We start from the raw sequence: 24,697 nt of genomic DNA, 5'->3' as shown, positions 1-24,697 counted from the left end.
TGCTGACCACTGTGCATTAGCAGCAAATAATGCATTTAGCTGCCTGTTGAAAGCAGACAGCAGTTGTTTTGGCTATGCACTGGTATGTGTGAAGAATTCATACCATATGGGAAATTAAAACCGATATACTGCCCAATATTTGACAGGCCGGATTAAAAAGCCCAACGGGCCGTATCCGGCCCAACGGGCCGTAGTTTGCCCATGCCTGCTCTACACCACACATGCTCAAAACCTAAGATATATATAAGATGAGACTGGGAAATACCATAACAAAGTGTAGAAAGTTATACTCGTGCTATATCCACCTCTACAACTGCACTTCTCAACTGCTTTTTAAAAATCTCCCACCAAAGCGTGTCAACTTACAGCAGTCCTCCCTGCTGCTGTTTCTTTTCATGGCATCGATCACCCTCCATACATCATGGTGACTCTCATCAGCTCCACCCCTCTGACCTGGAAGAGTCACGTCACAAGAAGCACAGAAGGTCGAGGCCACACACAAAATGACACTGTTATCATTTTTTTTTTCATGCTTGCTCATTCCTGTACTCAACTCTGCTTTTACAGGCTCTGTTTTTCATGCACAAGATAATGTTGCTGTGGATTCTTCACATTTTACTTAAGTGTTGTCCTCCATGTTAGCTACTGTATGACCTTTTATAACTCCACACACTAATATTCACATGTCATTTGCAAAGAGAACAGTTTGGAGATAGTTGGCAATTGTGCTCTCTCTCTCTCTCTCTCTCTCTCTCTGTCTTACCTTACCTGTTGTCTTGTGTAAGCCGAGAACGGCTGTTAGCAATTTCAAAAAATTTAAATATTAAATAGTGTAAATTTTGCTTCCGCGAGCAGAGATATTCTGCGCGGAGTGATGTAAAAGCACTCGCCAAAGTAATACACGTGCACGGCTGTTTGATTTGCACGCGTGGGACCTCTACATACACGGATCTAATTTGTGCTCGCGGATTTTGACACTGATTTGCCTTCATAGTCTGCCTTCGTGTTTCGATGATAAAGGCTCGCTGTGTGACAGCACCACAGTTATAAGTCGCGTGGCTAACGTTGAGGTGCGTTCACACCAAACGCGGCGCAAAGAAAATAAGATGGTATGAAATAAGACTTCAGGAGAACCCTGTGACGGGAGGTCGGTGACTCCATCATGGCATCCTGGATCAAGCAGCACTTGGTGGGTGGACAGCAGGACAGAGAGCAGGACTCCTGGTGGACTCCGTGTTTACATCATGATGCTTGGTGCTCAAACATGTTGAAAGTTGATGGACGATGTTTCCTTCATTTTGAATTATGTGGAGATATCGGCCATATTATTTGTTTTTGTTGCTGTTGTTGACATTCCTCCTGATGCAAATTCCCCAACATGCGCTACAGGAATGCACTGCTGTGTTTGCTTAGTTATGTTTGTCATGTGTTTGTTGTGTTACAAATGGGATACAACTGCATCCCTGTGTTGCATAATGATAACAAATGATCCTTGAATCACTGCTCCTTCAGTATCAAGGCCACAATCTGAACAAGGCAAGGACAAGGAACAATCTGAACAGGCCCCCCCCCCCCCGCTGCTGACTGCTGCTTCGCTTCCAAAAGCCTTCAGAAGTGACATTAGAAATTAAAGCGAGGCAGCCCAGTATGGATGAGCGACAGTCGGTCTTGTTTGGCACTATTTTTCATCGCCGCTTAACTCACATAGCCGGTAGTATGTATTTGATCGTAACTGAGCAGCTTTGTTATCAATACCTAACCAAACATTAACCGGTAATGCTACTTCATAATATTCAGGAGCCAGCTCTCTCGATAATGTTTCCTGTTATTGTCAGAAGCTGGTGCTAATCCTCAAATTTGAACATGCCTCTATAAATCTGGGCCTTTAGAGCGGTACTTGTTACCATGTTCATAAATTAACTAAATCAGTCCAGCCAGTTATAATCGGAGCCATGAAACAGTTGATTTGGATCTAATTTCAGTCTTGCCAGCTATAATATGTTGATCATGTATCACGATGTAGCTAACTTGAGTTGAGCTAAATGCAGTTGCTAACTGAGCCGTGATCTGTTTGGAGACCTTGACCGCAGTCATCTGTGTGTGCATGCTGGAATGTACTCCCGATCTCTGGCAAACATAAGTAATAAAGTACGATTGCCAGCTAGCTGTCAATCAATCTGCAGTTGCCCTGACAACAGTTCCAGACTGTTAAAAAAAAAAAGAAAATCACGACTTCTGTCAAATCGTCAACATTGTAATTTGAATAACTCCACGTACAAAGAATGAGGTCCTGTCCAACAAAACATATTATGTATATTATTAATAAAACAACCACAGCAACTGTGAATGTATGCAGACAAAATGAACATGACTCACGTATATTTCACATGTTCGATTTTTTTATTTTACACAGAATTTAGAGCAGTGGAAACAGAAAGAAGCAGACAAACAGGTGCATCCCATAGACAGGACCTGACGACCCCTAAATAGGACAAGAAATGACAAGAGTATCATGTTTAAATGTGTTCATCTATTTATAGAATATACATCTTCACACTGGATGGCAGAATACCAATAACGCTATATGGCATCAGATCATATATAGGCATAATGGTATACTGTACGTTGATTATAGTAACATCTAAACAAACTAAACACTCACATACCAGCGTGCTGGGTTACTCCAGGCCATTCCTCACTTTGTACTCGTGTACATCCACACTGTGCTGCTTGAAGAGCTGCGGGTGGAAGACGGACACCACAAGTCGTTTAATGGCACCAAGTGGTTATATTAGAACACTCTTCATATTCAACTACATTACATAATCTATCGCCATCTGGAATTAAATAAAAGGAAATCATAACAATATAAGACAACCAATCTTCACTATAGGACTTCTCTTTTAAACTACATTAATCAAATCAAGGAATGCTCCTTTTACGATGAGAATATCACACCATATGCCATGAGGAAATATTTCATTGTTCTGCTTAGAAATTAGCAAACTGTTTTTTTTGTCCTGAGCCTACGCTTCACTGAAAATCCAAAATGTGACATACGTTTTTTTATTTATTTTTTTAAATAAAACACTGCTGCCCTCTCCTGTCCCTTTGAGGTACAGTAAATGCTGAATAGTTGACCTGATACAATCTGCTGCATGATTCAGAAATAAAAGTATTTCATCTTGCCAAAAGACATGCAGGCCTATACATTTCTGAATAGGTCAGTTTGGTCTCCTTTCAATGGGACAGACATGAACTCAATGGGCTGAAAGAACCCCTTGTGTGAATTAAACACAGAACTCTGACAACAACAAATGATCCGTTTTTAGAGATGATAATATGATGTGTTCATTTACCAGGCCCCAAAGGAGAGCAGATGTTCCAAAGGCAAGTCCCACTCTCAACCAGTTGGGGTTACCACTGTCAGGCTTGGAGCTTGTGAATACAGACCTGGATCCAACTGCGAGAAAAGAGAAAACAGCACAACATCATAAACAAGCACACTGACTGGACTTGAAACAGACATGAAGGGTCGCATCAATACCATGGTTACAGGAATGGACCATTGCAAACATAGAAGTAATTACTTGACAGCATGTATTTGAATTTGTTTTTACAAGAAGCAGGAGAGAGGAGAAAGAAATCGCACAAATCCTGAAAGAAGTTTGGCGTGAATACCTCTTCATACATGAGCGAAAGGTATAACGTGGATACAGATTGGATTACAATCATTCCTGTTAACTAGACCAAACATAATAATAATACATTCGCAACAGCTGGGTAAACAATTTTGAAATCACTAACGTTAAGCTAAAAAACACTCTTATAATGCGTAACTTAATGGGGGAGAAACCCGCCTGTGTGTGACTGCAGTGCTTACATGAAGCTAAGCTAAGGTCAGGCTTCAACATACACATACGTCACAACGTTCACGCTGTGAACAGCGAGACAAAAAAACGTTATTCAAAATCATATCAGTGAAAGAATTACGATTATGTCCTAATCTTACTTTTGCCGACGAAAGCAGCTCCAGAGAATATCCTGTTGAAAGTCATTTTAGCTTCAGAGCAGCTTCCTTCATGCGATCTGCCACTCCGCAATCGATTAAACGTCCTGGAAGACTTGAGTAGCTGATCACAGGATCACCGATAAATCGCTAGGACACTTATGAGAAAAACTAACAAACTAATAGCATTTTAAATTTTAAACTCAACAAATGTCTGGATTTTACTATTGTAAAGCGATTACATCTCGATTGACGTTACCCAGTTTTGGAATTTGGTTTGCAACTTTCGATACATCCACAGTGCACTGGACACAGTAGGCTACTACTGCCCCATTCAACCTGCTACCATAGGACATGTTTTATTTTTTAATATAACCAGATACACGTGATTAAATGTACAGTTAAACATGTTATTCTTGTCCAAAGGCCATTAAGTGACACACAGCCACATACAGCCCCGCTTGTCCGTGTTTGACACGCAGACTCAGAGCAGTCTGACCCGGAGGAGAAGCACATCGGCCATTTTGCTCGGAAGGGGGCCTCGGCTTCAACACGTGAGACGTTGGAGACTGACACAGCCCAGGATATCTGAACCCAAAGAGGATACTATTGATGTGTGACTCGACAGAGGCGTAGGAAGCCAGCACAATGCCCACAATCACTCTACCGCCGAAGGAGAATGCTCTCTTCAAGAGAATATTGGTAGGCTAAATGCCTGAGAAAGCGTTAGCTTGCTGGCTAATGCTAGTTTGCCAAGTAGCCGTCAGTTGTAGCAGTCAGAGCAAGTAGCTAGGAAGTCGCTACTGAATTAACCCAAATATTTCAGTACACCAAACGCATTGTGCTGTTCACGTCTCTGTTATTAACGAGTGGTTGTAACAATGAAACTAAGGAAACAGCAATTACTTGGCTAACAACCAGTCGTGTGGTGTCGTAGCTCTGCCATTGGCCTTAAAACACAAGTAAAGTACAACAGTAACAGAGCTGCTCGGCATGTACAGCAATACACAGTTCAGCGTTAAGTTAGGAGGGTAGTTGAGGGGTTAGTTTAACGTTTTTTAAAACATATTCGTCTACAGTGTCAACGTTTTTAATCAACATAGTTCTCTCAATTGCTGTTCATTCAGCGCTACAACAGTCCCGCTGACTGGACTATTTCCGCTGGTTTTCTGGAACACGGTGGTTTGCATTCAGCACTTACAACACTGTACATGTATTTGTGCACTTGAAGCCGACTGTCTTGAGGATCAGTGCAGCAGAGCGTTGCGGTCTGTTGTCCCTCAGACGCCCGGTGTGAAGTTTGCTCTGTCTGTCTGTTGCAGAGATGCTACGAACACAAGCAGTACAGAAACGGCCTGAAGTTCTGCAAGCAGATCCTGAACAACCCGAAGTTTGCTGAACATGGAGGTAAGACACAGATTAATGACGTACAGTGGAATGGATCACTGTGTAATTTGTGTTTATGCACGTTCACACAACCTCCCTTCTCCTCTTGACAGTTGCACATACATTTAAATAAATGTGGATTGAGGTGAAAAAGCCAGTCATCAAAAAACAATAGGTGTCCTAGCAACTTAAAGTAAGAACAAGTGTGTGTGTGTGTGTGTGTGTGTGTGTGTGTGTGTGTGTGTGTGTGTGTGTGTACACACGCTTTAGCTGTGGGTCAGGTAGAACAGGTCTACCTCTGCTCTGAATATTAGCGGTTCGATTCCCGGCTCCTTCATGTCAAAGGACCTGTGCTGTCGGTGTGTGAGTGATTAGAACTGCTGAGCAGGTGGCACCTTGTATGGCAGCCTCTGCCATCGGTGTGTGGATGTGTGTGTGATAACGTTGACATATAGTGTTAAAGCGCTCTGAGCTGTCAGAAGACTTGAGAGAGACAATACAAGTCCATTTAACGTTGACCATTGATGGCAAACAAATTGGTACAATAAAGCAAAACATTGACACAGCGGTCTTTTTAGAGTTTGATTGTAGATTGTTTTAGGCAGATACAAGTACATATTGATATTTCTGTAACATAACAAACTGACATCCCTTAATTTAGCTTTTTTAAAGAATTTTGACCAATATTTATATGTGCTGAGTGGATCATTTCTCAGTCCTCTCTGATGGGTAAACTGTAATAGCATGGCTGTTTCAGTGTGTTGTTACTTATCAGCTGATGTGTGCAGTGATACTGATCATTGTAATGTAAGTTATGCTGTGTTCCATTGGGAGTTTTTAGCGGTTTAGTAGCAGGATTTCTAATAGTGTACCTGTTCTGCGGTTGTATTGTTTTCTCAACAGTGCCTCATACTTTTTTTCACACTTTATTTTTTCGGCTTTTCACCAGACAGACAGACAACACATACACAAAAACATAAAAATAAATACATTTAAAAAAAAAAGGGATCTGGATTGCTCTGTCTCTTCAAAAACATGATAACTCCTGTGAAATATTCAGGTTGTGTTATCGTTCACATGTAAACATCGTCCATTTCTCCCACTTCTCACGACATCGCTCCACTTGAGCTCTTATTCTATGAGTTAATAGTTCCATATCATACATTTCAGTCACAATTTTCAGCCATCCATCTTGTGATGGTGGTTCTGCCTTGTGCCATCTCTTCGTGATAGCCTTCTTACAAGCTGCTAGCAAGATCTTCAGTAAAACCTGTCTTCTCTTAACACAGTGTCTGCTGTCAGATTACCCAAGTAGAGAAACATACATGACTTTGGTATATCATAGCCCAGAATTTGGACTATAACCATATGGACATTTCCCCAAAACTGTACAATTTCCGGACATAGCCAAAATACATGGGAGTCGTTTACATTTACTGCCCCACATTTCCTACAACATGGCAGACATAGACAGACATTTATTTGTAATTTGGGGAGTAATAGAGAATCTGATTACATTCTTCCAACAATGTTCTCTCCAAATACGCGAGGATGTTGAAGACTGTTGTGTCCTCCAGATATTCAACCATTCATCCTCTGTAATATCCACACCAAGTTCTTGTTCCCATTTCAGTTTTACATAAAAAGTTGTATTTTCTAATTTTTCCATCAGATGTTGATATATATACTTCTTTGAGTTGTAAACTCCTATTATGGTTCTAATTATTCCATTTTTATCCAAGTTAATTTTGTGCTTTATTTCTCTGTCGAAAAAGTCCCTTAATTGCAGATATCTGAAGTGGTCCTGGTTATTTAGTGAGTATTTGTCTTTCAGCTCCTGGAAACTCACAACGCTCCCATCTTTAATGACTGTGCATATAGCTGTTATTCCATGTGAAATCCATTGTTTGAACCTCAGATCGAGAGTACCCGGGATAAAATGTCTATCATAGGCTATCCATCGTAGAAGCCTGAGCTCTTCTTCTAATCTGTATTTTCTTATCAGTTTAAACCACATCTCTAATGTAAATCGGGTGACAACATCCATCTGGTCAAGAAAATCCTTTGCTATATTTCTGTCTCCGATAAGGCTTTGAATTTCCCTTCCTTCTATATATCGTTCTAGGTTTTTCCATTTAGCTTCATAATCATTGGTACACCAATAAATTACTGGTCTATTTTGAGCTGCATGAAAATATACCCTAAGATTTGGTAATGACATGCCCCCTTTATCTTTTCCAATCTGTAATGTTTCGTATTTGACTCTTGGCCTTTGACCTTTCCATATAAACCTTGAGATAACTTTATCCCAGGTTCTAAATTGTTTCTCAGGGATCTCGATTGGTAGTGACTGAAAGAGATAGTGTTGGAAGTATGCTCATTTTTATAGTGTCTATCCGTGAACTGAAATCTAGTGGAAGAACAGCCCACCTCTCCAAATCATCCTAATGTCCTGATCCACTTTATTATAGTTGGCTTTATATAGGTCATCAATACTTTTTGTTATAGTAACCCCAAGATATGTCATTCTTTTAGAACTCCAATTTAAGTCCGAAAGTATAGTTTCGGTTGGTTTGTAGTTCAGTGTTAAAATCTGTTTTTGACAAGTTCAATTTATATCCAGAGTAAGAGCCAAACGTCTCAAGTTGGTTGATTAATATAGGGAGGCATGTGTCAGGGTCCTCTAAATAGCAGATCACGTCATCTGCAAAAAGTCCAATGACATGTTCTTCGTTTCCGACCTTTATCCCTTTAAGGTCTTTATTCTGCCTAATTGCTTGTGCCAGAGGTTCTATAAAAATTGCAAATAGTCGGTGAAAGGCAACATCCCTGCCTGGTAGACCGTTCTAATGCTATACTATCAGTCAGACTGCCATTTATTTTTATCCTTGCTGTTGGGTTTTGGTAAAGTGTTTTAACACATTGAATAGCTTTTTCATTTAGTCCAAATTTCTCAAGTACCTTATACAGAAATGTCCAGTTTACACTGTCAAATGCCTTTTCTGCGTCAAGACTTATTAGGGCTGCATTGATATTTTATGGTTAATATGTTCAATTACAGTGGATACGGAAAGTATTCAGACCCCTTTACATTTTTCACTCTGTTTCATTGCAGCCATTTGCTAAAATCAAAAAAGTTCATTTTATTTCTCATTAATTAACACTCAGCACCCCATCTTGACAGAAAAATACAGAAATGTAGAAATTTTTGCAAATTTATTAAAAAAGAAAAACTGAAATATCACATGGTCATAAGTATTCAGACCCTTTGCTCAGTATTGAGTAGAAGCACCCTTTTGAGCTAGTACAGCCATGAGTCTTCTTGGGAATGATGCAACAAGTTTTTCACACCTGGATTTGGGGATCCTCTGCCATTCTTCCTTGCAGATCCTCTCCAGTTCCGTCAGGTTGGATGGTGAACGTTGGTGGACAGCCATTTTCAGGTCTCTCCAGAGATGCTCAATTGGGTTTAGGTCAGGGCTCTGGCTGGGCCAGTCAAGAATGGTCACAGAGTTGTTCCGAAGCCACTCCTTTGTTATTTTAGCTGTGTGCTTAGGGTCATTGTCTTGTTGGAAGGTGAACCTTCGGCCCAGTCTGAGGTCCAGAGCACTCTGGAAGAGGTTTTCTTCCAGGATATCTCTGTACTTGGCCGCATTCATCTTTCCTTCAATTGCAACCAGTCGTCCTGTCCCTGCAGCTGAAAAACACCCCCATAGCATGATGCTGCCACCACCATGTTTCACTGTTGGGATTGTATTGGGCAGGTGATGAGCAGTGCCTGGTTTTCTCCACACATACCGCTTAGAATTAACGCCAAAAAGTTCAATCTTGGTCTCATCAGACCAGAGAATCTTATTTCTCATAGTCTGGGAGTCCTTCATGTGTTTTTTGGCAAACTCTATGCGGGCTTTCATATGTCTTGCACTGAGGAGAGGCTTCCGTCGGGCCACTCTGCCATAAAGCCCCGACTGGTGGAGGGCTGCAGTGATAGTTGACTTTGTGGAACTTTCTCCCATCTCCCTACTGCATCTCTGGAGCTCAGCCACAGTGATCTTTGGGTTCTTCTTTATCTCTCTCACCAAGGCTCTTCTTCCACGATTGCTCAGTTTGGCTGGACGGCCAGGTCTAGGAAGAGTTCTGGTCGTCCAAAACTTCTTCCATTTAAGGATTATGGAGGCCACTGTGCTCTTAGGAACCTTGAGTGCTGCAGAAATTCTTTTGTAACCTTGGCCAGATCTGTGCCTTGCCACAATTCTGTCTCTGAGCTCCTTGGGCAGTTCCTTCGACCTCATGATTCTCATTTGCTCTGACATGCACTGTGAGCTGTAAGGTCTTATATAGACAGGTGTGTGCCTTTCCTAATCAAGTCCAATCAGTTTAATTAAACACAGCTGGACTCCAATGAAGGAGTAGAACCATCTCAAGGAGGATCAGAAGAAATGGACAGCATATGAGTTAAATATGAGTGTCACAGCAAAGGGTCTGAATACTTATGACCATGTGATATTTCAGTTTTTCTTTTTTAATAAATTTGCAAAAATTTCTACATTTCTGTTTTTTTCTGTCAAGATGGGGTGCTGAGTGTACATTAATGAGAAATAAAATGAACTTTTTTGATTTTAGCAAATGGCTGCAATGAAACAAAGAGTGAAAAATTTAAAGGGGTCTGAATACTTTCCGTACCCACTGTATATGTAGGGTTCTCCTTATGTTATCTTGGGTTTGGCGCCCCTTGATGAAGCCCATCTGGTCTTCATCTATAATATCATTCATAAAGTGCTCATACCTTTTTGCAATAATCGAGGTATATAATTTATTGTCTATATTAAGAATTGATATAGGTCTGTAACCAGAGCAGGTATCACTGTTCTTTCCCTTAGGAATCACTGTTATTACAGCCTCCTTCCAGGATGGTGGGACTTCACCATGTGCCTCATACTTTATTACTCACGCCTGTTCCATTTATCTGGCAAGCTAGCTTCTTAAATACTGTGAAGTAAACCACGATGTTAATAAACCTGTAAACAATCCTTTGTGTAATCAGTAGCTGTGTTCCCATTGACATTTTTCATACAAAAAAAAAGGTTTTTATGCTTACTTGAGGTGTTTTTTTCCATTTGTGGAAAAAGAGTTGATGGATTATGGAAACGCCGAATATATTCTGACGTAGTGAACATTTACCTCTTATGACTGATCAGCTGTTTCTGCTGTTTGGCGACTGTAGCTAAGTGGATAGCAGGGCCGCCTCTCAATCAGAGGGTCAGTGGTTCGAACCCCGGCTCTGGCTCTGCAAGTCGCATGTCGATGTGTCCTTGAGCAAGACACTTAACCCCAAAATTGCTCCCGTAGCTGTGCCTACGGTGTAGAAATGTGATAGACTCTGAATTGTAAGTCGCTTTGGATAAAAGCGTCTGCTAAATGACTGTAATGTAATGTAATGTTTGCGTCTCACCTGAATATTGTCATGACGCGTGAATGCTGGTCTTCGTCTTCAGATGGCCAGAGCTAATTGTTTTGTTTTCCGGTTCAAAAACCTACTTCTTCCACTCTGTTTACTGGCAGATTACGGCCATGTGTAAAGCATAGCCTAAGGCAGCCAACTACTGACCAAACCGTGCTGATGCACCTGATTTGCATTTCCTGTTTTTACAGCATTTGAAAAGTTCGCCTAAAATTCGCTTTAATAATTCGCTTCTTCAATTTAACGGAACACGGCTAGTGTCACTCTTGACAAGTCATGTCCCCGGATGTCTCACCCCTCTCCCTCCCACCCCTGCTTTGTGCTCCAGAGACGCTGGCCATGAAGGGTTTAACCCTCAACTGTGTGGGCAAGAAGGAGGACGCCTATGAGCTGGTGAGACGAGGCCTTCGCAACGACCTCAAGAGCCACGTCTGTATCCTTACATCAGCCCCTCAGGACAGCCGGGTTTCATTCAAATTCAGTTAAGCACCACAGCAGCTGCATTCGCCCCTAAAGACCTTGTACTTGCTCTTTAACGTCATTTCTGCTTCTGTAAAACACTCTGTGAATTCTTCCAGACATTTGATTTAGTTTGTGTGTGTTTACATTTTCAAGCACATGTGAAAACCCGCATAGTGTGTCTGTGTGTGTGTGTGTGTGTGTGTGTGTTTGTTTTTATTTCCTGAACTCGCTCCTCCAGGCTGGCATGTGTACGGCCTGCTGCAGCGCTCCGATAAAAAGTACGACGAGGCCATCAAATGTTACCGCAACGCTCTGAAGTGGGACAAGGACAACCTGCAGATCCTGAGAGACCTCTCCCTGCTGCAGATCCAGATGAGGGACCTGGAGGGATACAGGGTGAGTGTGGCAGAGGGAGGAGGACATGTGTAGGAAATATAAACCGTCGAGATGAAACGCCTGAATGGATGAAGGGGGTTGGAGGCGGGAGGTTGTGCAGGGTCATACTGTCACCCACGGTCCTGCATGAGGGGGGAAATGAAGATGTCAATGTTGGACGGGATTATAAAACCTACATTTTCTTGCCTTCACTTTGCTGTGCTATGACAGGAGACCCGGTACCAGCTGCTGCAGCTCCGTCCGGCCCAGCGGGCCTCGTGGATCGGATACGCTGTAGCATATCACCTGTTGGAGGACTTTGAGATGGCCGCCAAGATCGTTGAGGAGTTCCGCAAAACGCAACAGGTAGGCCAGAGCTATAGACGACTCAATAGAACCGTACACGTTTCTGTACAAACGTTCTACGTGTTTAATAGACCCACTCTAACAACACTACATTAACATTATAGGGGTTGAGGCGGGGGGAAGGAGATATTCGCCGTGGTCCTCAGTAATTTTACTTATTGTTATAGAGAGCTCCAGGATATGGGCTGTAGCAGACATTCCACAGGACCAAGCCAAAAGGCGACGTCAGGCAAAGATACTGTGTGATGTATTTGAGTCAAAAATCATACTCTCTTTAGTCAACACACAAGAAAACGTATATCAGGAATGAATAGGGAAATATGGCAAGAAGGTTTATGCCGGCTGAGGTGGAAAAAAGGAGTGAAATGCGATAAAGTTCAATGGAAATCATGACGTCCGTGAAATTGTAGACTTCAATGTCCACTGAAACTTGTGCTTCAGGGTCATCTTCTTCTTCTTCCTCTCTGGGTTTTGTGACTGGAGACTTGGTGCCACCTACTGTTGAATGAACCAACTCCTAATAATGGCTTTATGGTAGTGAATGGTGACAAGCATTTCTTGACATTTTCTAAATTGGGTTGAAACCAGCTCGACACAGAAGAGGAACTATGTAGGTTGTTGTTTTCTATGACTCATGCAGTGTTTCCCATTCATTCCCGCCACAGCTTTGACTCTATTACAGTCTGCACAAACTGTATCACACTCAAAGTCATTCATAAGCACTGAAGACATAAGTCTAAAAAAGCTTTATCGTAGTAGTACTATAGTAGTGGTGGTATAGAAATAGTAGGTTTGAATTCTTTGGACGACAAGTTGAAGTAAAATGTTACGACATGCTTTTTCTGCTGTCGGCTACTTTTGCATACGCCATTTTTAATAAACCAGTTATTTGTCTCTGAATTAGGACGGGGCAATATATCGATACTATACGGAGGCTACATATCGTCTCAGATTAGTAATGAAGGCATCAGTGTTGTCTTTTCCTGGTTTTACAGGCTGCATTACAGCAAAGTGATGTCATTTCCTACACTATCTTACAATATGGATATCAAGCGTTTTGGTTGGTAATTTAATAATTGGTAATATAACATCCTGATGTGTGATTGGATGGATTACAGAGTATTTATTTATACAATGTGCTTGTGACTGGCCCAGGATCACTTCTGTTGTGCGTCCCGTTATGTTGTCAAATGCCATTTAATGTTTGTGCATATTCCATCCATATTTCATAAATACGTAGTGACATGGATATAACAGATGAGTTCGTAACATTTCTTGTCCTCCTGTGCGCCCGTCTCTCGTCGGCAAAGAGAGACATGTTGGAGAGCTTTGGCAGAGAGAACCTTTGAACACTTTGATGTAGAATCAGCTGTTTAGCAGGACCCAAACTTCTTTCCGAAGGGGGAAAATGTCCATCTTCAAAAACTATCTGTATACGTGTAGACAAGGCTCCGAGTCCTGGTTCAACTTCTCAAGTGTAGAAATGATCCTCTCTGTAGTGCCCACGAAAAACAGAAGCCAACATTGGAACACTGTGTGTGTGTGTGTGTGTGTGTGTGTGTGTGTGTGTGTGTGTGTGTGTGTGTGTGTGTGTGTGTGTGTGTGTGTGTGTGTGTGTGTGTGTGTGTGTGTGTGTGTGTGTGTGTGTGTGTGTGTGTGTGTGTGTGTGTGTGTGTGTGTGTGTAGACGTCTCCAGACAAGGTGGACTACGAGTACAGTGAACTGCTGCTGTATCAGAACCAGGTCCTGAGGGAGGCCGGCCTGCACAAGGAGGCCCTCGAGCACCTCAACAACTATGAGAAACAGATCTGCGACAAACTGGCCGTGGAAGAAACGAGAGGTGGGTTGATGGCGACGGCGTCACTTTGTTGCTGTGTTAATGCAGAGGAGCTACAAAGGTTCTGTCGGTTCTCCAGCTCTCTCTGGACAGAACGTGTGACGGAGCTAACAACACAATTGAGGTTGGCTAAGGAGCACCTTTTATATTTCAGTACCGCTTGATATTTTAGACTGAATAACTTGTGTAATGAAACCATTGTGCTTAGTTAATGTTGAAAGTGTGTTTGTGTGTGTGTAGGAGAGCTGCTGCTGAATCTGGAGAGGCCTGATGAGGCTTCTGAGGTCTACAGAAGTCTCCAGGAGAGGAACCCTGAGAACTGGGCCTACTACCAGGGCCTGGAAAAGGCCTTAAAGCCAGGTGAACACTACCCTCAGGCCCACACTGGTGCAGTCCACGCAATATGGTGGATTGACAATTGCTACTGTAGCTATTGAAGAGGGCTGTACCAGAACCAAAATGATCTCAGAGTAACCAGTTAAGGGCGTATCCATTAAGACTGTGAAAGTACCACTGATTCATGTGTATACTTGGTTTAATGCCTGAGCCCAATACACTGACTAAACATCCGAGACTATCACTTAGGTTGGCCACAATAACAGGGAGTAGAATTGCTTTAAGACACTGGAAACCAATCAATGTCATGACTTTAAATGAATGAGTGATGATATGAGAGGCTGACTGCTGTCTTTAAGAAGGTTTGGGGAGCATTCTTGGCCGTGACAGAAAGGCAGAGTGTGTGATGGATAGAGGATGGATATCATGTTCTAATGTGTACCTTTTTCTCTGTACGGGTTAAACATCAATATAAGAAAATACAAAGAAATGTAGTGATTTGACTTATAAAATGAGATTGGGCTGATGATTTGAAGGATTGACTGTTCAGGGGGAAGCCCTGATGTGTGTCCAATGAGTCTTTGGAGCCTCAGATGTCTGTTGCTGTAAATCAGCTGTGGTTGGATAGTACTTCTCCTTACAGTGTGTGTGTGTTTTTCCAGGAAGTGTAGAGGATCGTCAGAAGATTTATGAGGACTCCTGGGTGAAGTTTCCTAAAGGCCTGGTTCTCCGAAGACTGCCTCTTAATTTCCTCACAGGTAAACACAGTACAGCCTGCAGCACCACCATGCTGTCCGTCTCAATCTCAATCTCAATCTACTGTATGTCATGTTTAGTGAGCAAATGCCCACGATGATTCGGAATATAATATCCATATTGTGACACAAACTCTCTAGCCTGTTAGAGGCCAGCTATTCCATCAGCAGTCTCACAGGCAACACGATACGCCCACTTTACTAGACAACACTCTCCCTGAGATTAGTTCCAGGATGAACTACTTTTTTAACCCAAACCATCATCTTCTCTGAAACCTAGCCAAGTAGAATTTGTGCCTAAACCTAAAGAAGGTTTGGTTTCTAAACCTTGCTGTGCCTCTATCTAGGGGAGTAGAAGCACATCATGACAGTAAGAGGCTGTTCCCTCCTCAATACAAGTATTTATTACTTAATAATTCAACTAAGTTTCAGCTAACAATGAACTGCAACAATATAATGTGGGATTAACGAAGGCCAAAACAAGATCTATCTGACCAAAAGTACTGAATAAAATACACAAAAAACTCTTTTGCGAAATCTGGCTCCCCGGGATCCAGCACAATCCGGAGAAAAGCGCATAAATGAAAATGTCAGTTCATCCCTCCAGCTTCCATGCTATTTCAAACCTCAGTACCTGTCCACCTACCGGTGTGCAGAGTTGGCTCATTTTATGTTCCAAACCCAAATATTACCATACGTGTTCTATGCTCACTGAGTCTAACCACAGGTTAAAAAGGTGTGGGATCAAACCCTGTACACTACTGTCATCTTTCTCAATACAAGTCTCACGTTACTGTACCTCTACTGTGTGTTGTGCTGGGCAGGGGAGAAGTTTGGTGAATGTCTGGACAGCTACCTTAGGATGAACTTCAGTAAAGGCTGCCCCCCCGTCTTCACCACGCTCAAATCCCTCTACACCGACAGAGAAAAGGTACGCATGGAGACATTTAAAATAACCTGTGTATATATGTATGTATGTATGTATATGTGTTCTTCACTTGTTTTCTTCCTATGCAGGTTGCAATCATTGAAGACTTAGTAGTTGGCTATGAAACCTGTTTGAAGGCCTGTCGAATGTTTAGTGAAAATGGTGAGTGTGGCCTTTCTCTGGCCTCAATGTGTTTGTTTGATTTAGATTTCTCATACGTGTGGAGGCTGAATTGCACACTGTGACTGTTGTAAAACGTGTGTGCAGATGATGGAAAGGAGGAGCCCCCTACCACCCTGTTGTGGGTCCAGTATTTCCTAGCACAGCACTTTGACTTCATAGACCAGCCGGGCCTCGCTCTGGAGTACATCAACACCGCCATCGACAGCACGCCCACGCTCATCGAGCTCTTCCTCATCAAGGCCAAGATCTACAAGGTGGAGTAGAAAGTCTGCACATATGTATACGGTTCTTGACTTTGATGGAACTGGACTCTGAGATCTGTTGTGTATCATGAGCATTCACACTGTCCCTGTGTTTTGTCCTTGCAGCACACGGGCAACATAAAGGAAGCAGCTCGGTGGATGGATGAAGCTCAGGCCCTGGACACTGCTGACCGCTTCATTAACTCCAAGTGTGCCAAGTACATGCTGAAGGCTGGCCTCATTAAAGAAGCAGAGGAGATGTGCTCCAAGTTCACACGGGTGAGTCGGAAGAGAATGTGGCTGAAGTTATTTGTTGCCAGGTAGTTTTGATCTGCTCAATAAATCGTATGTCCATCCACCACACAGATGAGTAGTATTGGTGCAGTGTTCTAGTTTGATGGTTAACAATGTGTTTCTTATATTTAGGGACATCACGCCTATACTGATCCAGATAGCTGGATCGGGTATTGTTGACAATGGGATCAATTTAGTACTGTGTGTGTGTGTGTGTATATATATATATACATCTCTATATATATATATATATATATATCTATATATATATATATATATATATCTATATATATATATATATATATATATATATATATATATATCTATATATATATATATATATATATATATATATCTATATATATATATATATATATATATATATATATATATATATATATATATATATATATATATATATATATATATATATATATATATATATATATATATATATATATATATATATACACACACTTTATTATTATATTATATACTTTCGAATAACATTTTTCTGACTGAAACTGGTAATCATCAGGTTGAAACAAGCAATTTGTTGCATTCACTCCGTTTCACTGGTTTTCTAATACTTGGAACGATCATTATGGGATGGAATTTGTTGTTCACTGCTCCAGTAAATAGGACGGACCTTTCATACGACTGGGCAAACGGAGATATTTCTAGTTGGCTCAGCTCATAAAACCCTTTGGTTCAGGTACAAGCCAGAAAGCTGATGTGAGAGATGATGTCACTGAGTTCAGAGGGGCGGTGTAACTTCCCATTGTATGAGCCGTGACAATGGGTGTGTTTGTCTTTCTCTCAGGAGGGGGCGTCTGCGGTGGACAACCTGAATGAGATGCAGTGCATGTGGTTCCAGACAGAGTGTGCCTTGGCCTACAAGGCCATGAACAAGTTTGGAGAGGCCCTGAAGAAGTGCCATGAGATTGAGAGGGTGAGCCTCCACAACCTAATATATATTCATTTTCTGTCCCCTATAATATTTTAACATTATTTAGGTGGAGCCTTCAAATAAGTCCAGTGGGTTTTTTTTCTTCTTCCTGCTATGATATCATTTATTTTCGCTTGTTTTGTGTGCATCTTTAAATTGTCCCAAGCATACCTCCTTCCTCCAGAGCCCGGTCATAAAATAGTTCTTTTGATGCTGCAACACTCTTGCTGTGCCTTCAGTGTGATATCAGGCTTTCTAGGGCCCGATGACTTCCGCTGTAAAATGCACAATATCATGGAATTGACCAAAATGTGGATGTCATTTATGGAAATCAGGGTTTTCTCTACCATGCTAAGTGTTTTGCACAGCGCCTTATCCGACTGAACAGAAACAAATGTAGAAGCACTTTATTTTTACAAAAGAATGGAATGTTTTGTTTTCTAACTCTATTAAGGCAATGTTTAAATTTGATTCATCTGCCACATGATTAGACTTCTGGTGACAAACCCTGACCTCCAGTCCAGAATGTGAAAAGAAGAATAAAGAAGTCACATTTATCTCTACCGAGACACTTGAGGTTATTATGAGGTGTTCTCCACCGCCATCACTCCCATCAGAGGAGTTTGACATTCATTCTTCTAAAACCAGCAGATCTAAACGCAGGCATTACCCTCTCACCCCCCCTCTCTCCCCCCATCAGCATTTTGTGGAGATCACAGATGACCAATTCGACTTCCACACCTACTGCATGAGGAAGATGACGTTGCGCTCCTACGTGGACCTGCTGAAGCTGGAGGACGTGCTGCGGCAACACCCTTTCTACTACAAAGCTGCTCGAACCGCCATCCAGATCTACCTGGTGCTGCATGACAAACCTCTGGCCGACGACAACAAGGAGAGCCAGGCGGACACCGGTCAGTGCCATGTGTGCGCGTTAGCGTGCGGCTCCGCTCTCATGTTTCCCATCACAATCCACCTCAGCCTGGCACACTTAACGTAAGCTGAAGCACAGAGTTTGTGTCACCGGTAGGGGTGCAACGGATCACAAACATCACGGTTCGGATCACGGTTCTTGAGTCACGGTTCGGATCATTTTTCCGATCAACAAAGAAAAGGGGAGGAGTCAAATATAACTTTGCTTTCCATTTATTAATTAAAGAACTTCAAGAACACTTAAAGAAAAGAACTTTGAGTCTTACCTAAAAACAAAAATATTGAAGATGTCCAATTTGAAACAAAATGAAATAAATAAATAAAAATAAAACATTCAAGAATTCTGTTAAGTTTAAGTGCAACATGAGGTATGTTGATACCCTCGACCTTTGAAACAGCCAGTGAGCTAGCTTCCACTGTTTCAACTGAACTGAACTGCTCGGCAACAACTTGGGTCTATGTTTACTTCCTGTCAGGTCATGTCATTCAAATACACAATAATGTTTACCATTGCTGTGACATTATTTTCAAAAAGATGAGAATATCTCCATTGCCTGGGGAGAGGGTAGACCTTTCTGTGGTGACTGGGATATTGCTATTGGGCCTGTCTAGCTTCCACTCTGCTGCTTCTGTCAGCACCTACCCCAGGTGTGTGTCTGTGTGACTCTCACAGAGGGGGCGTGTCTACAGCACCGGACTATGAATCACTCCGCCAGGGTGAAAGCAGTCACAGTCTTTTCCTTCTCATAGAAGCCTGGAACAAGCTTCACACTGAAGTGGGTGTGTGAGGGGATTTCGTAGCGTGGCTCAAGCATTTTAACCAGATTTTGAAATCCTTTGTTTTCCACACCGGAGTGTCCCCCGTCGCTGACAGACGGGATGGTGTCTCTTCATATGTGTGGACATGCCCGATGTTGCCGTTGTCGTGTGTCTTTCTCTTTAAATAACGCCTACATACCGTAACGGTTTTGTCCACCACCCTCATCCGTCATTATAAGTTGCAGGGAAGACACAATGCTCCCAAACTTGCGACTTAAATGACGCCGGGGGCTTCTGACGTTCCTCCGCTCGCCATGACTTTCGCCGTTAAATGCTTCTAACCTGCTCCGTTCACGTGAACACACTACTGCTTTATATCTGTTCACTGACACTCTGCATTGATATTCAGGAAGTTGTTACTTGAAAAGGAACAGCAGCAGTAAAACTGTATTACACACTGTGATGATTAAAGTGTAAAAAAAAAGAAAAAAAATACTCAATTGATCCGCGGTTCACGAGTGATCCGAACCGTGAGGGCTGATCCGAACGGATCACGGATCGATCCGTGATCCGTTACACCACTAGTCACCGGGGTGCGTCCGTAGATACTCTCTCTCTTGAGTCATTGACTGCACTCTGGCACAAACCGGACTGTTCCGTAAATCTGGTGCTCTGCGAATAACATGCCACATACTCGGTAGTATGTAGGCTAGTTGTAGTTTCACTGTGAACACCGAGAGTAAAGGCAATTCCTTTATGTACTTGTGCTCATTGTAGATAGTGAAACTGTCCAGATTGTGCCTATATTTCTCCGCAAATACCGTTATGGTCTCCTCAGAATGTACAATAAGAACCGTAAGTAACAGCAAATACTATGAGAAGCAGGATGATTCTGTGTTGTTTCCATATTTATGCTTTTATTAGATAGGTGTAACATCGAGAGATTATTGAAAGGGAGGGATGAGGAATGGCATGCGACAGAAGTCCACAGACCCATGCCATTGTTTCTGAATGTTTCATCAGCCAGATGTACCGCATCTTCACGGCTGTTCATCTTTAGTGTCTGTGCTTCCATATTTTTCATGAACAGTTTGGTCCGATAGGAACAATACTAGTTTGTTGTCGGTGTGTCTTCAGAGCGTCACTGTGGATTCAAACGCACCGTTTGCTGTTTTGCTCTCCGTAGAGAATCTGACAGACAAGGAGCTGAAGAAGCAGCGCAACAAACAGCGAAGAGCCCAGAAGAAGGCCCAGTTAGAGGAGGAGAAGAAGAACGCGGAGAAGGAGAAACAGCTCAAGAACCAGAAGAAGAAGAAAGAGGACGACGATGAGGAGATAGGAGGGCCCAAAGAGGAGCTCGTACCAGACAAACTGGCCAAGGTGGGCTCATATTATCAGTTACTCCGCCATGACAGAAGCTTGTAGTAGCTGAGCTGTGTGAATACAGCGTCATGTCATAAAGGTGATGGCTGTGTGTGTTAGGGCTGAAAGTTACCAAAATGATCCCGCTTATTAGTGTAATTATTATTATTAAGGCTAAGTCGTTGCTAACTTTGGGCCTCAGTGAACTAAGTTAGCATGTGCACTTTGTTTAGCTAACGTTAGCCAGCAATACCTCTGTTAAAAGCGTTAAGGCTGGTAATAAATAACCAGGGAGCTGCAGTGATGTCACATGTCATGACTTATGTGTATTCTAGCTAATAGTGTCGGCTGGATCACTGAGTCCTATATTTACCTGACTCTGACAGGCCATGTCATTTACTTCAGCCGCTTACAGTCCTACTCGTCAATGAATGTGCTTCTAGTTGCAGCCTAGTCGGTGCTAATATCTTGGTTTATGCATCATAATGTAGCTCTGTGGAGTGGAGCTGTATGCAGCTGCTGAACAGAGACCAATAACAAGGAAAACATACATTCAGATTAAATAGAACCAGCACCAAAGCAATCAGAGTGCTGTCACGGCGACGTACGGACTCCTCCTCCGTTTATGTCTTCCTCCTGAGTTTTAACGGAGGCAGATTCCTTTTTTCCCCGTTGGAATGTCTTCCCAGTGTGTGACGTGTACTGCGTTTGCACTTGTTTTCACCAGGCAGAGAATCCTCTGGAGGAGGCGGTGAAGTTCCTGATCCCTCTGAAGAACCTCGTGCGCAACAAGATCGAGACTCACCTCCTGGCCTTCGAGATCTACTTCAGGAAAGGTCTAACCAGCACTGCCAGCCTGCGTTTCTCTGTGTTTCATGCACTCTTTTTTTAATATTCTGTCTCATTTTTAAGATTATTTAGAATCTCGGGTGTAACCGCATCATTACTTGTTGAACTAACATTCTCTTTTGTCTTTTCTTCCCTCAGAGAAGTACCTGTTGATGCTTCAGGCGATAAAGCGGGCTGTAACCATAGAGCCCTCCAACCCATGGCTGCACCAGTGTCTGGTGCGCTTCTTCAAAGGAGGTAGAGATGCTCTGATACCGTTTTACCCCAACCTGCTTATTGGCCGACACAGAGTACTGATCCGATACCTTAGGTACTGGTTTCGGTATCGGAACAAGAGGTTATAATCCACACTGAGCTGATGTTTCATAGCATATTACTGGGGCTGTGGGGGAGGGGCTTCAAAGTGACATGAAGAGTGTGAAACATTGTGTGATCAAAGTGGGAAACCTTTCTGTCTGGATTGTGGAAGCATATATAGGTCAAGTATACTGTCCATTCACTCATGAGTCTGTGGGCGTTTCCTCAATAGTGTGACGTGCCTCAATGACGTGAGCTACGATTCATAAGGGTCCTTTATTGTGTGTGTGCGTGTGCGTGTGCAGTGCGTGAGAGTGCAGACCTGGCGGAGGCAGTGAGGGAGGTGTTGAAGCAGGAGATCTCCAGGCTGTTTGGGGAGAGCAACCCTCAGAGCTTCAACAAGAACTACCTGAGTCAACACTCCAGCTCCATTCCACACCGAGTGGCCGGTAAGCAGAACACACACACACACACACACACACACACACACACACACACACACACACAGTGACACTCCTCAGGATTACATCTATCTACAGTTTCAGTGGAAACTAGATGAAGCCGCCACCATTGGACCACCATTGAAGCAGGTGATAGCCGGTGTCCAGCAGGGTCCGATTTATGAAATGAGCATCACTCGGATGTTCATATTCAATGAGGGAAAAGGAATTTATGTGAACATAACACTTTTTAAATATTGAAACAAAACTAAAATGTAATGAATAACATTCCTAAATTAAGTTTATAAAGAGTAAAGAACATCAGTATCAGCCCTTCCTCCTGTCCTCCTCCCTCTGTCCTCCGTCTTCCGTCCTTCTGTTCTCCTCCCTCTGTCCTCTGTCTTCCTATCCTCCTCCTCCTGTCCTCTGTCCTCCTCCCTCCCTCCCTCCTCCTCCTGTCCTCCTCCCTCCCTCCCTCCCCCTCCTGTCCTCTGTCCTCCTCCCTCTGTGGGTAATGTAGGCGCCAGGTTTTTGACAAGAAAGAAGAAGGTGTGTACTAAAAAAAGACCATCATTTTTAGTTCAGCTGCATCAATACTTTATTTTGTCAACATTAAAGTATTTAATTCAGACTTGTGTTGGGTTGAAAGTGTTACAGGTGGACCTAGTGTGATTGCCAATGTGACCTTTATGTAAAAGAACATGTAAGATTAGCATGAGGAGGTGCTGTTGTTCAGAGTGTCTCTGTGTTGCGTTCCCAGCTGCTAAGATGATGGTCCACCTGGAGCCTCTCTCTGATCAGATGGCCTGTGAGATAGCCACGGCCCTGGACGAGTCACTCTCCGGAAGAAGCATCCAGGTATGGGATCAGTTATTAAATACCACTGTAAACCATACAACAAAGTAAAAGGATAACATTTAGAATATTTGATGGTTTACACTGACTTCAGAGCAGCTGAAATGACTTTTGGGCGGTGATAAAAAAAGACATGGTCTAGATCTGGTCTAGATCTTGTAGACCAGCTGCTATAATCAAACAACAAAGGGATGTGTATCTGCCAATATGGATCATCAATTAGTATCGGTGGCAAAATAACGTGATCAGTGATCTCTAGGAGTTCTAGTTGCTCCTTTTGTCTTCTGTGCTGTGAGCCGTGAGTTTTCTGATGCGGTTCTTTAGGTTCAAGACATCCAGACTGACTCTGCATGTGTTTCTGTGCTGCAGATCTGTACTCAGGTGCTGGACGCTCTGCGTGACGGACAGCTGGGCGAGGGCCAGCAGAAGGCTGCTGAGGCTTACCGAGTGTCCTGCCATAAGATCTACCCCTACAGCCTGGCCTTCATGCCACCCGGTTACCAGGACAACAACGCCACAATCAGTGCCAACGGAGACCTGTCGGCAGGAGAGCACGACGACGTGGCAAACGAAATGTGAGCTGGGACGAGGAGGAGATACCAACACGCCACCAGACGCCTTAGTCTGCCAACACACCCGTCTCCCCGACCCCGCCCCCCCTCCCCCTCCCCCCCGGGCTACGGCCCCCGCATTGCACTGATCTGGATGGACTGAGCGCCACAGAAGAGACAGGAAAGGGAGCTGGCACATGGAGGCAGGTCGACGCCCATAGAACTTTTTTAAATTCTAAAAAATGCCCCGTGCACATTTGTTCTGTAACTGAGGGAAAACCCAGATAAATACGCTCTGGAGAGGCAATAGAGGATTCTGGGAGATGTGGACCTGGACGGCTCCTTTAAACACAGTCTAAGTTTTCTATGACTCCCGTGTTTTCATGCCATGTCCTTCTTGTAGGTGCATCTGCTTCTCACCTTTTTAAAAGTAATTTATACATTACAAACTGAGAAATGGATTAATAAAACAATGTTTGCAAAATCAAAAGGTACCATTGTGCTAGTGGGAGTGTTGTTGAGATTGTGAGCCGCTATTTACCAAAAAACAAGTTCTATGCTCTGCCACACAAGGGTGCTGTCCGCTCCCAACGCGTAACGTTAACTGAAGAATAGGAGTAGAGCAGGCCAGGACTGAACGTGCTTTGTGTGACACACAAGACATCCTGCTGATCCTTTGACTGCTCTGTGTCTGTTTACTTTAATGGGGAAAAGCTGTGAGGCATCCCATGAAACCACTTTCCAACATGTGCAAGTCCGACTGAATTCAGCTCACCGTCAACCTGCTCTTACTTATCTACCGTCAAGAAGTTCTGAATAAAAGTAGTTTCCTGAAGGGGACTTGTTTTAATTGATTGCACTGGGGTTAGTGGTGAAACGGACCACTGATGGTCCGTGATCTGTACTGATCCTCCCTCACGGTTCTGCTTGCATGTGAACCCGGATTAATTACACAGTTTAACGTTAACCATCGCAGTGTGAAATAAAGTTTTACTGACGATCGTTATCCATCAATATTCAGTAAAACATGTGATCAGGACATCATTTATGCTTTACTAGTCTCCGACC

General features: G+C 42.9%; 2 protein-coding genes across 5 annotated transcripts; one reads left to right on the top strand and one right to left on the bottom strand.

The window, feature by feature from the left end:
• Positions 1-2,379: 2,379 nt before the first annotated feature.
• ndufc1 (NADH:ubiquinone oxidoreductase subunit C1) lies at positions 2,380-4,170 on the bottom strand. 2 transcript variants are annotated; one of them, XM_076103104.1, is made up of 4 exons: positions 4,013-4,170; positions 3,360-3,463; positions 2,663-2,738; positions 2,380-2,482 (listed from the first exon to the last, which is right to left on the bottom strand). In XM_076103104.1, exons 1-3 carry the CDS (start codon positions 4,056-4,058, stop codon positions 2,679-2,681), a joined length of 210 nt encoding a protein of 69 aa, XP_075959219.1. In that variant the 5' UTR covers positions 4,059-4,170; the 3' UTR covers positions 2,380-2,482; positions 2,663-2,678. The 2 variants fall into 2 exon arrangements, with proteins under 2 accessions (XP_075959219.1, XP_075959217.1); XM_076103102.1 differs by having other exon boundaries at positions 2,667-2,738.
• Positions 4,171-4,508: 338 nt separating this feature from the next.
• On the top strand, positions 4,509-24,464 carry LOC142962550 (N-alpha-acetyltransferase 15, NatA auxiliary subunit-like). Of its 3 annotated transcripts, XM_076103101.1 has the most exons (20): positions 4,518-4,711; positions 5,332-5,416; positions 11,185-11,289; positions 11,557-11,714; positions 11,925-12,059; positions 13,746-13,899; positions 14,137-14,256; positions 14,895-14,990; positions 15,812-15,918; positions 16,005-16,077; positions 16,183-16,352; positions 16,467-16,619; positions 17,458-17,586; positions 18,284-18,497; positions 20,462-20,655; positions 21,365-21,473; positions 21,625-21,723; positions 22,089-22,232; positions 22,984-23,081; positions 23,448-24,464. In XM_076103101.1, the coding sequence occupies exons 1-20, from the start codon at positions 4,658-4,660 to the stop codon at positions 23,655-23,657; spliced, it is 2,607 nt and encodes an 868-aa protein (XP_075959216.1). In that variant the 5' UTR covers positions 4,518-4,657; the 3' UTR covers positions 23,658-24,464. The 3 variants fall into 3 exon arrangements, 1 of the variants encoding a protein (XP_075959216.1); XR_012957329.1 differs by lacking the exons at positions 20,462-20,655; positions 21,365-21,473; positions 21,625-21,723; ... (1 more) ...; positions 22,984-23,081; positions 23,448-24,464 and adding an exon at positions 18,075-18,160 and having other exon boundaries at positions 4,513-4,711; positions 18,284-18,422; XR_012957330.1 differs by lacking the exons at positions 16,183-16,352; positions 16,467-16,619; positions 17,458-17,586; ... (5 more) ...; positions 22,984-23,081; positions 23,448-24,464 and having other exon boundaries at positions 4,509-4,711; positions 15,802-15,918.
• The last annotated feature ends 233 nt before the right edge of the window (positions 24,465-24,697 follow it).

This window comes from Anarhichas minor, unplaced genomic scaffold (assembly GCF_050575085.1).
Source record: "Anarhichas minor isolate MPS153535 unplaced genomic scaffold, ASM5057508v1 ptg000028l, whole genome shotgun sequence".
Lineage (NCBI taxonomy): Eukaryota > Metazoa > Chordata > Actinopteri > Perciformes > Anarhichadidae > Anarhichas > Anarhichas minor.
The sequence above is the reverse complement of the archived record's forward strand: the minus strand, read 5'-3'. Positions and strand labels throughout refer to the sequence as shown.

Excerpts from the sequence above, each read along its gene's own strand:
- LOC142962550 (XM_076103101.1), top strand. The coding sequence starts at position 4,658 with ATGCCCACAATCACTCTACCGCCGAAGGAGAATGCTCTCTTCAAGAGA. Across the intron at positions 4,712-5,331 it reads CTCTCTTCAAGAGAATATTG|AGATGCTACGAACACAAGCA; the intron begins GTAGGCTAAATG and ends TGTCTGTTGCAG. Across the intron at positions 22,233-22,983 it reads CATTCCACACCGAGTGGCCG|CTGCTAAGATGATGGTCCAC; the intron begins GTAAGCAGAACA and ends TTGCGTTCCCAG.
- ndufc1 (XM_076103104.1), bottom strand. The coding sequence starts at position 4,058 with ATGACTTTCAACAGGATATTCTCTGGAGCTGCTTTCGTCGGCAAAA. Across the intron at positions 3,464-4,012 it reads AGCTGCTTTCGTCGGCAAAA|TTGGATCCAGGTCTGTATTC; the intron begins GTAAGATTAGGA and ends CTTTTCTCGCAG. Across the intron at positions 2,739-3,359 it reads CTGCTCTCCTTTGGGGCCTG|CTCTTCAAGCAGCACAGTGT; the intron begins GTAAATGAACAC and ends TTCCACCCGCAG.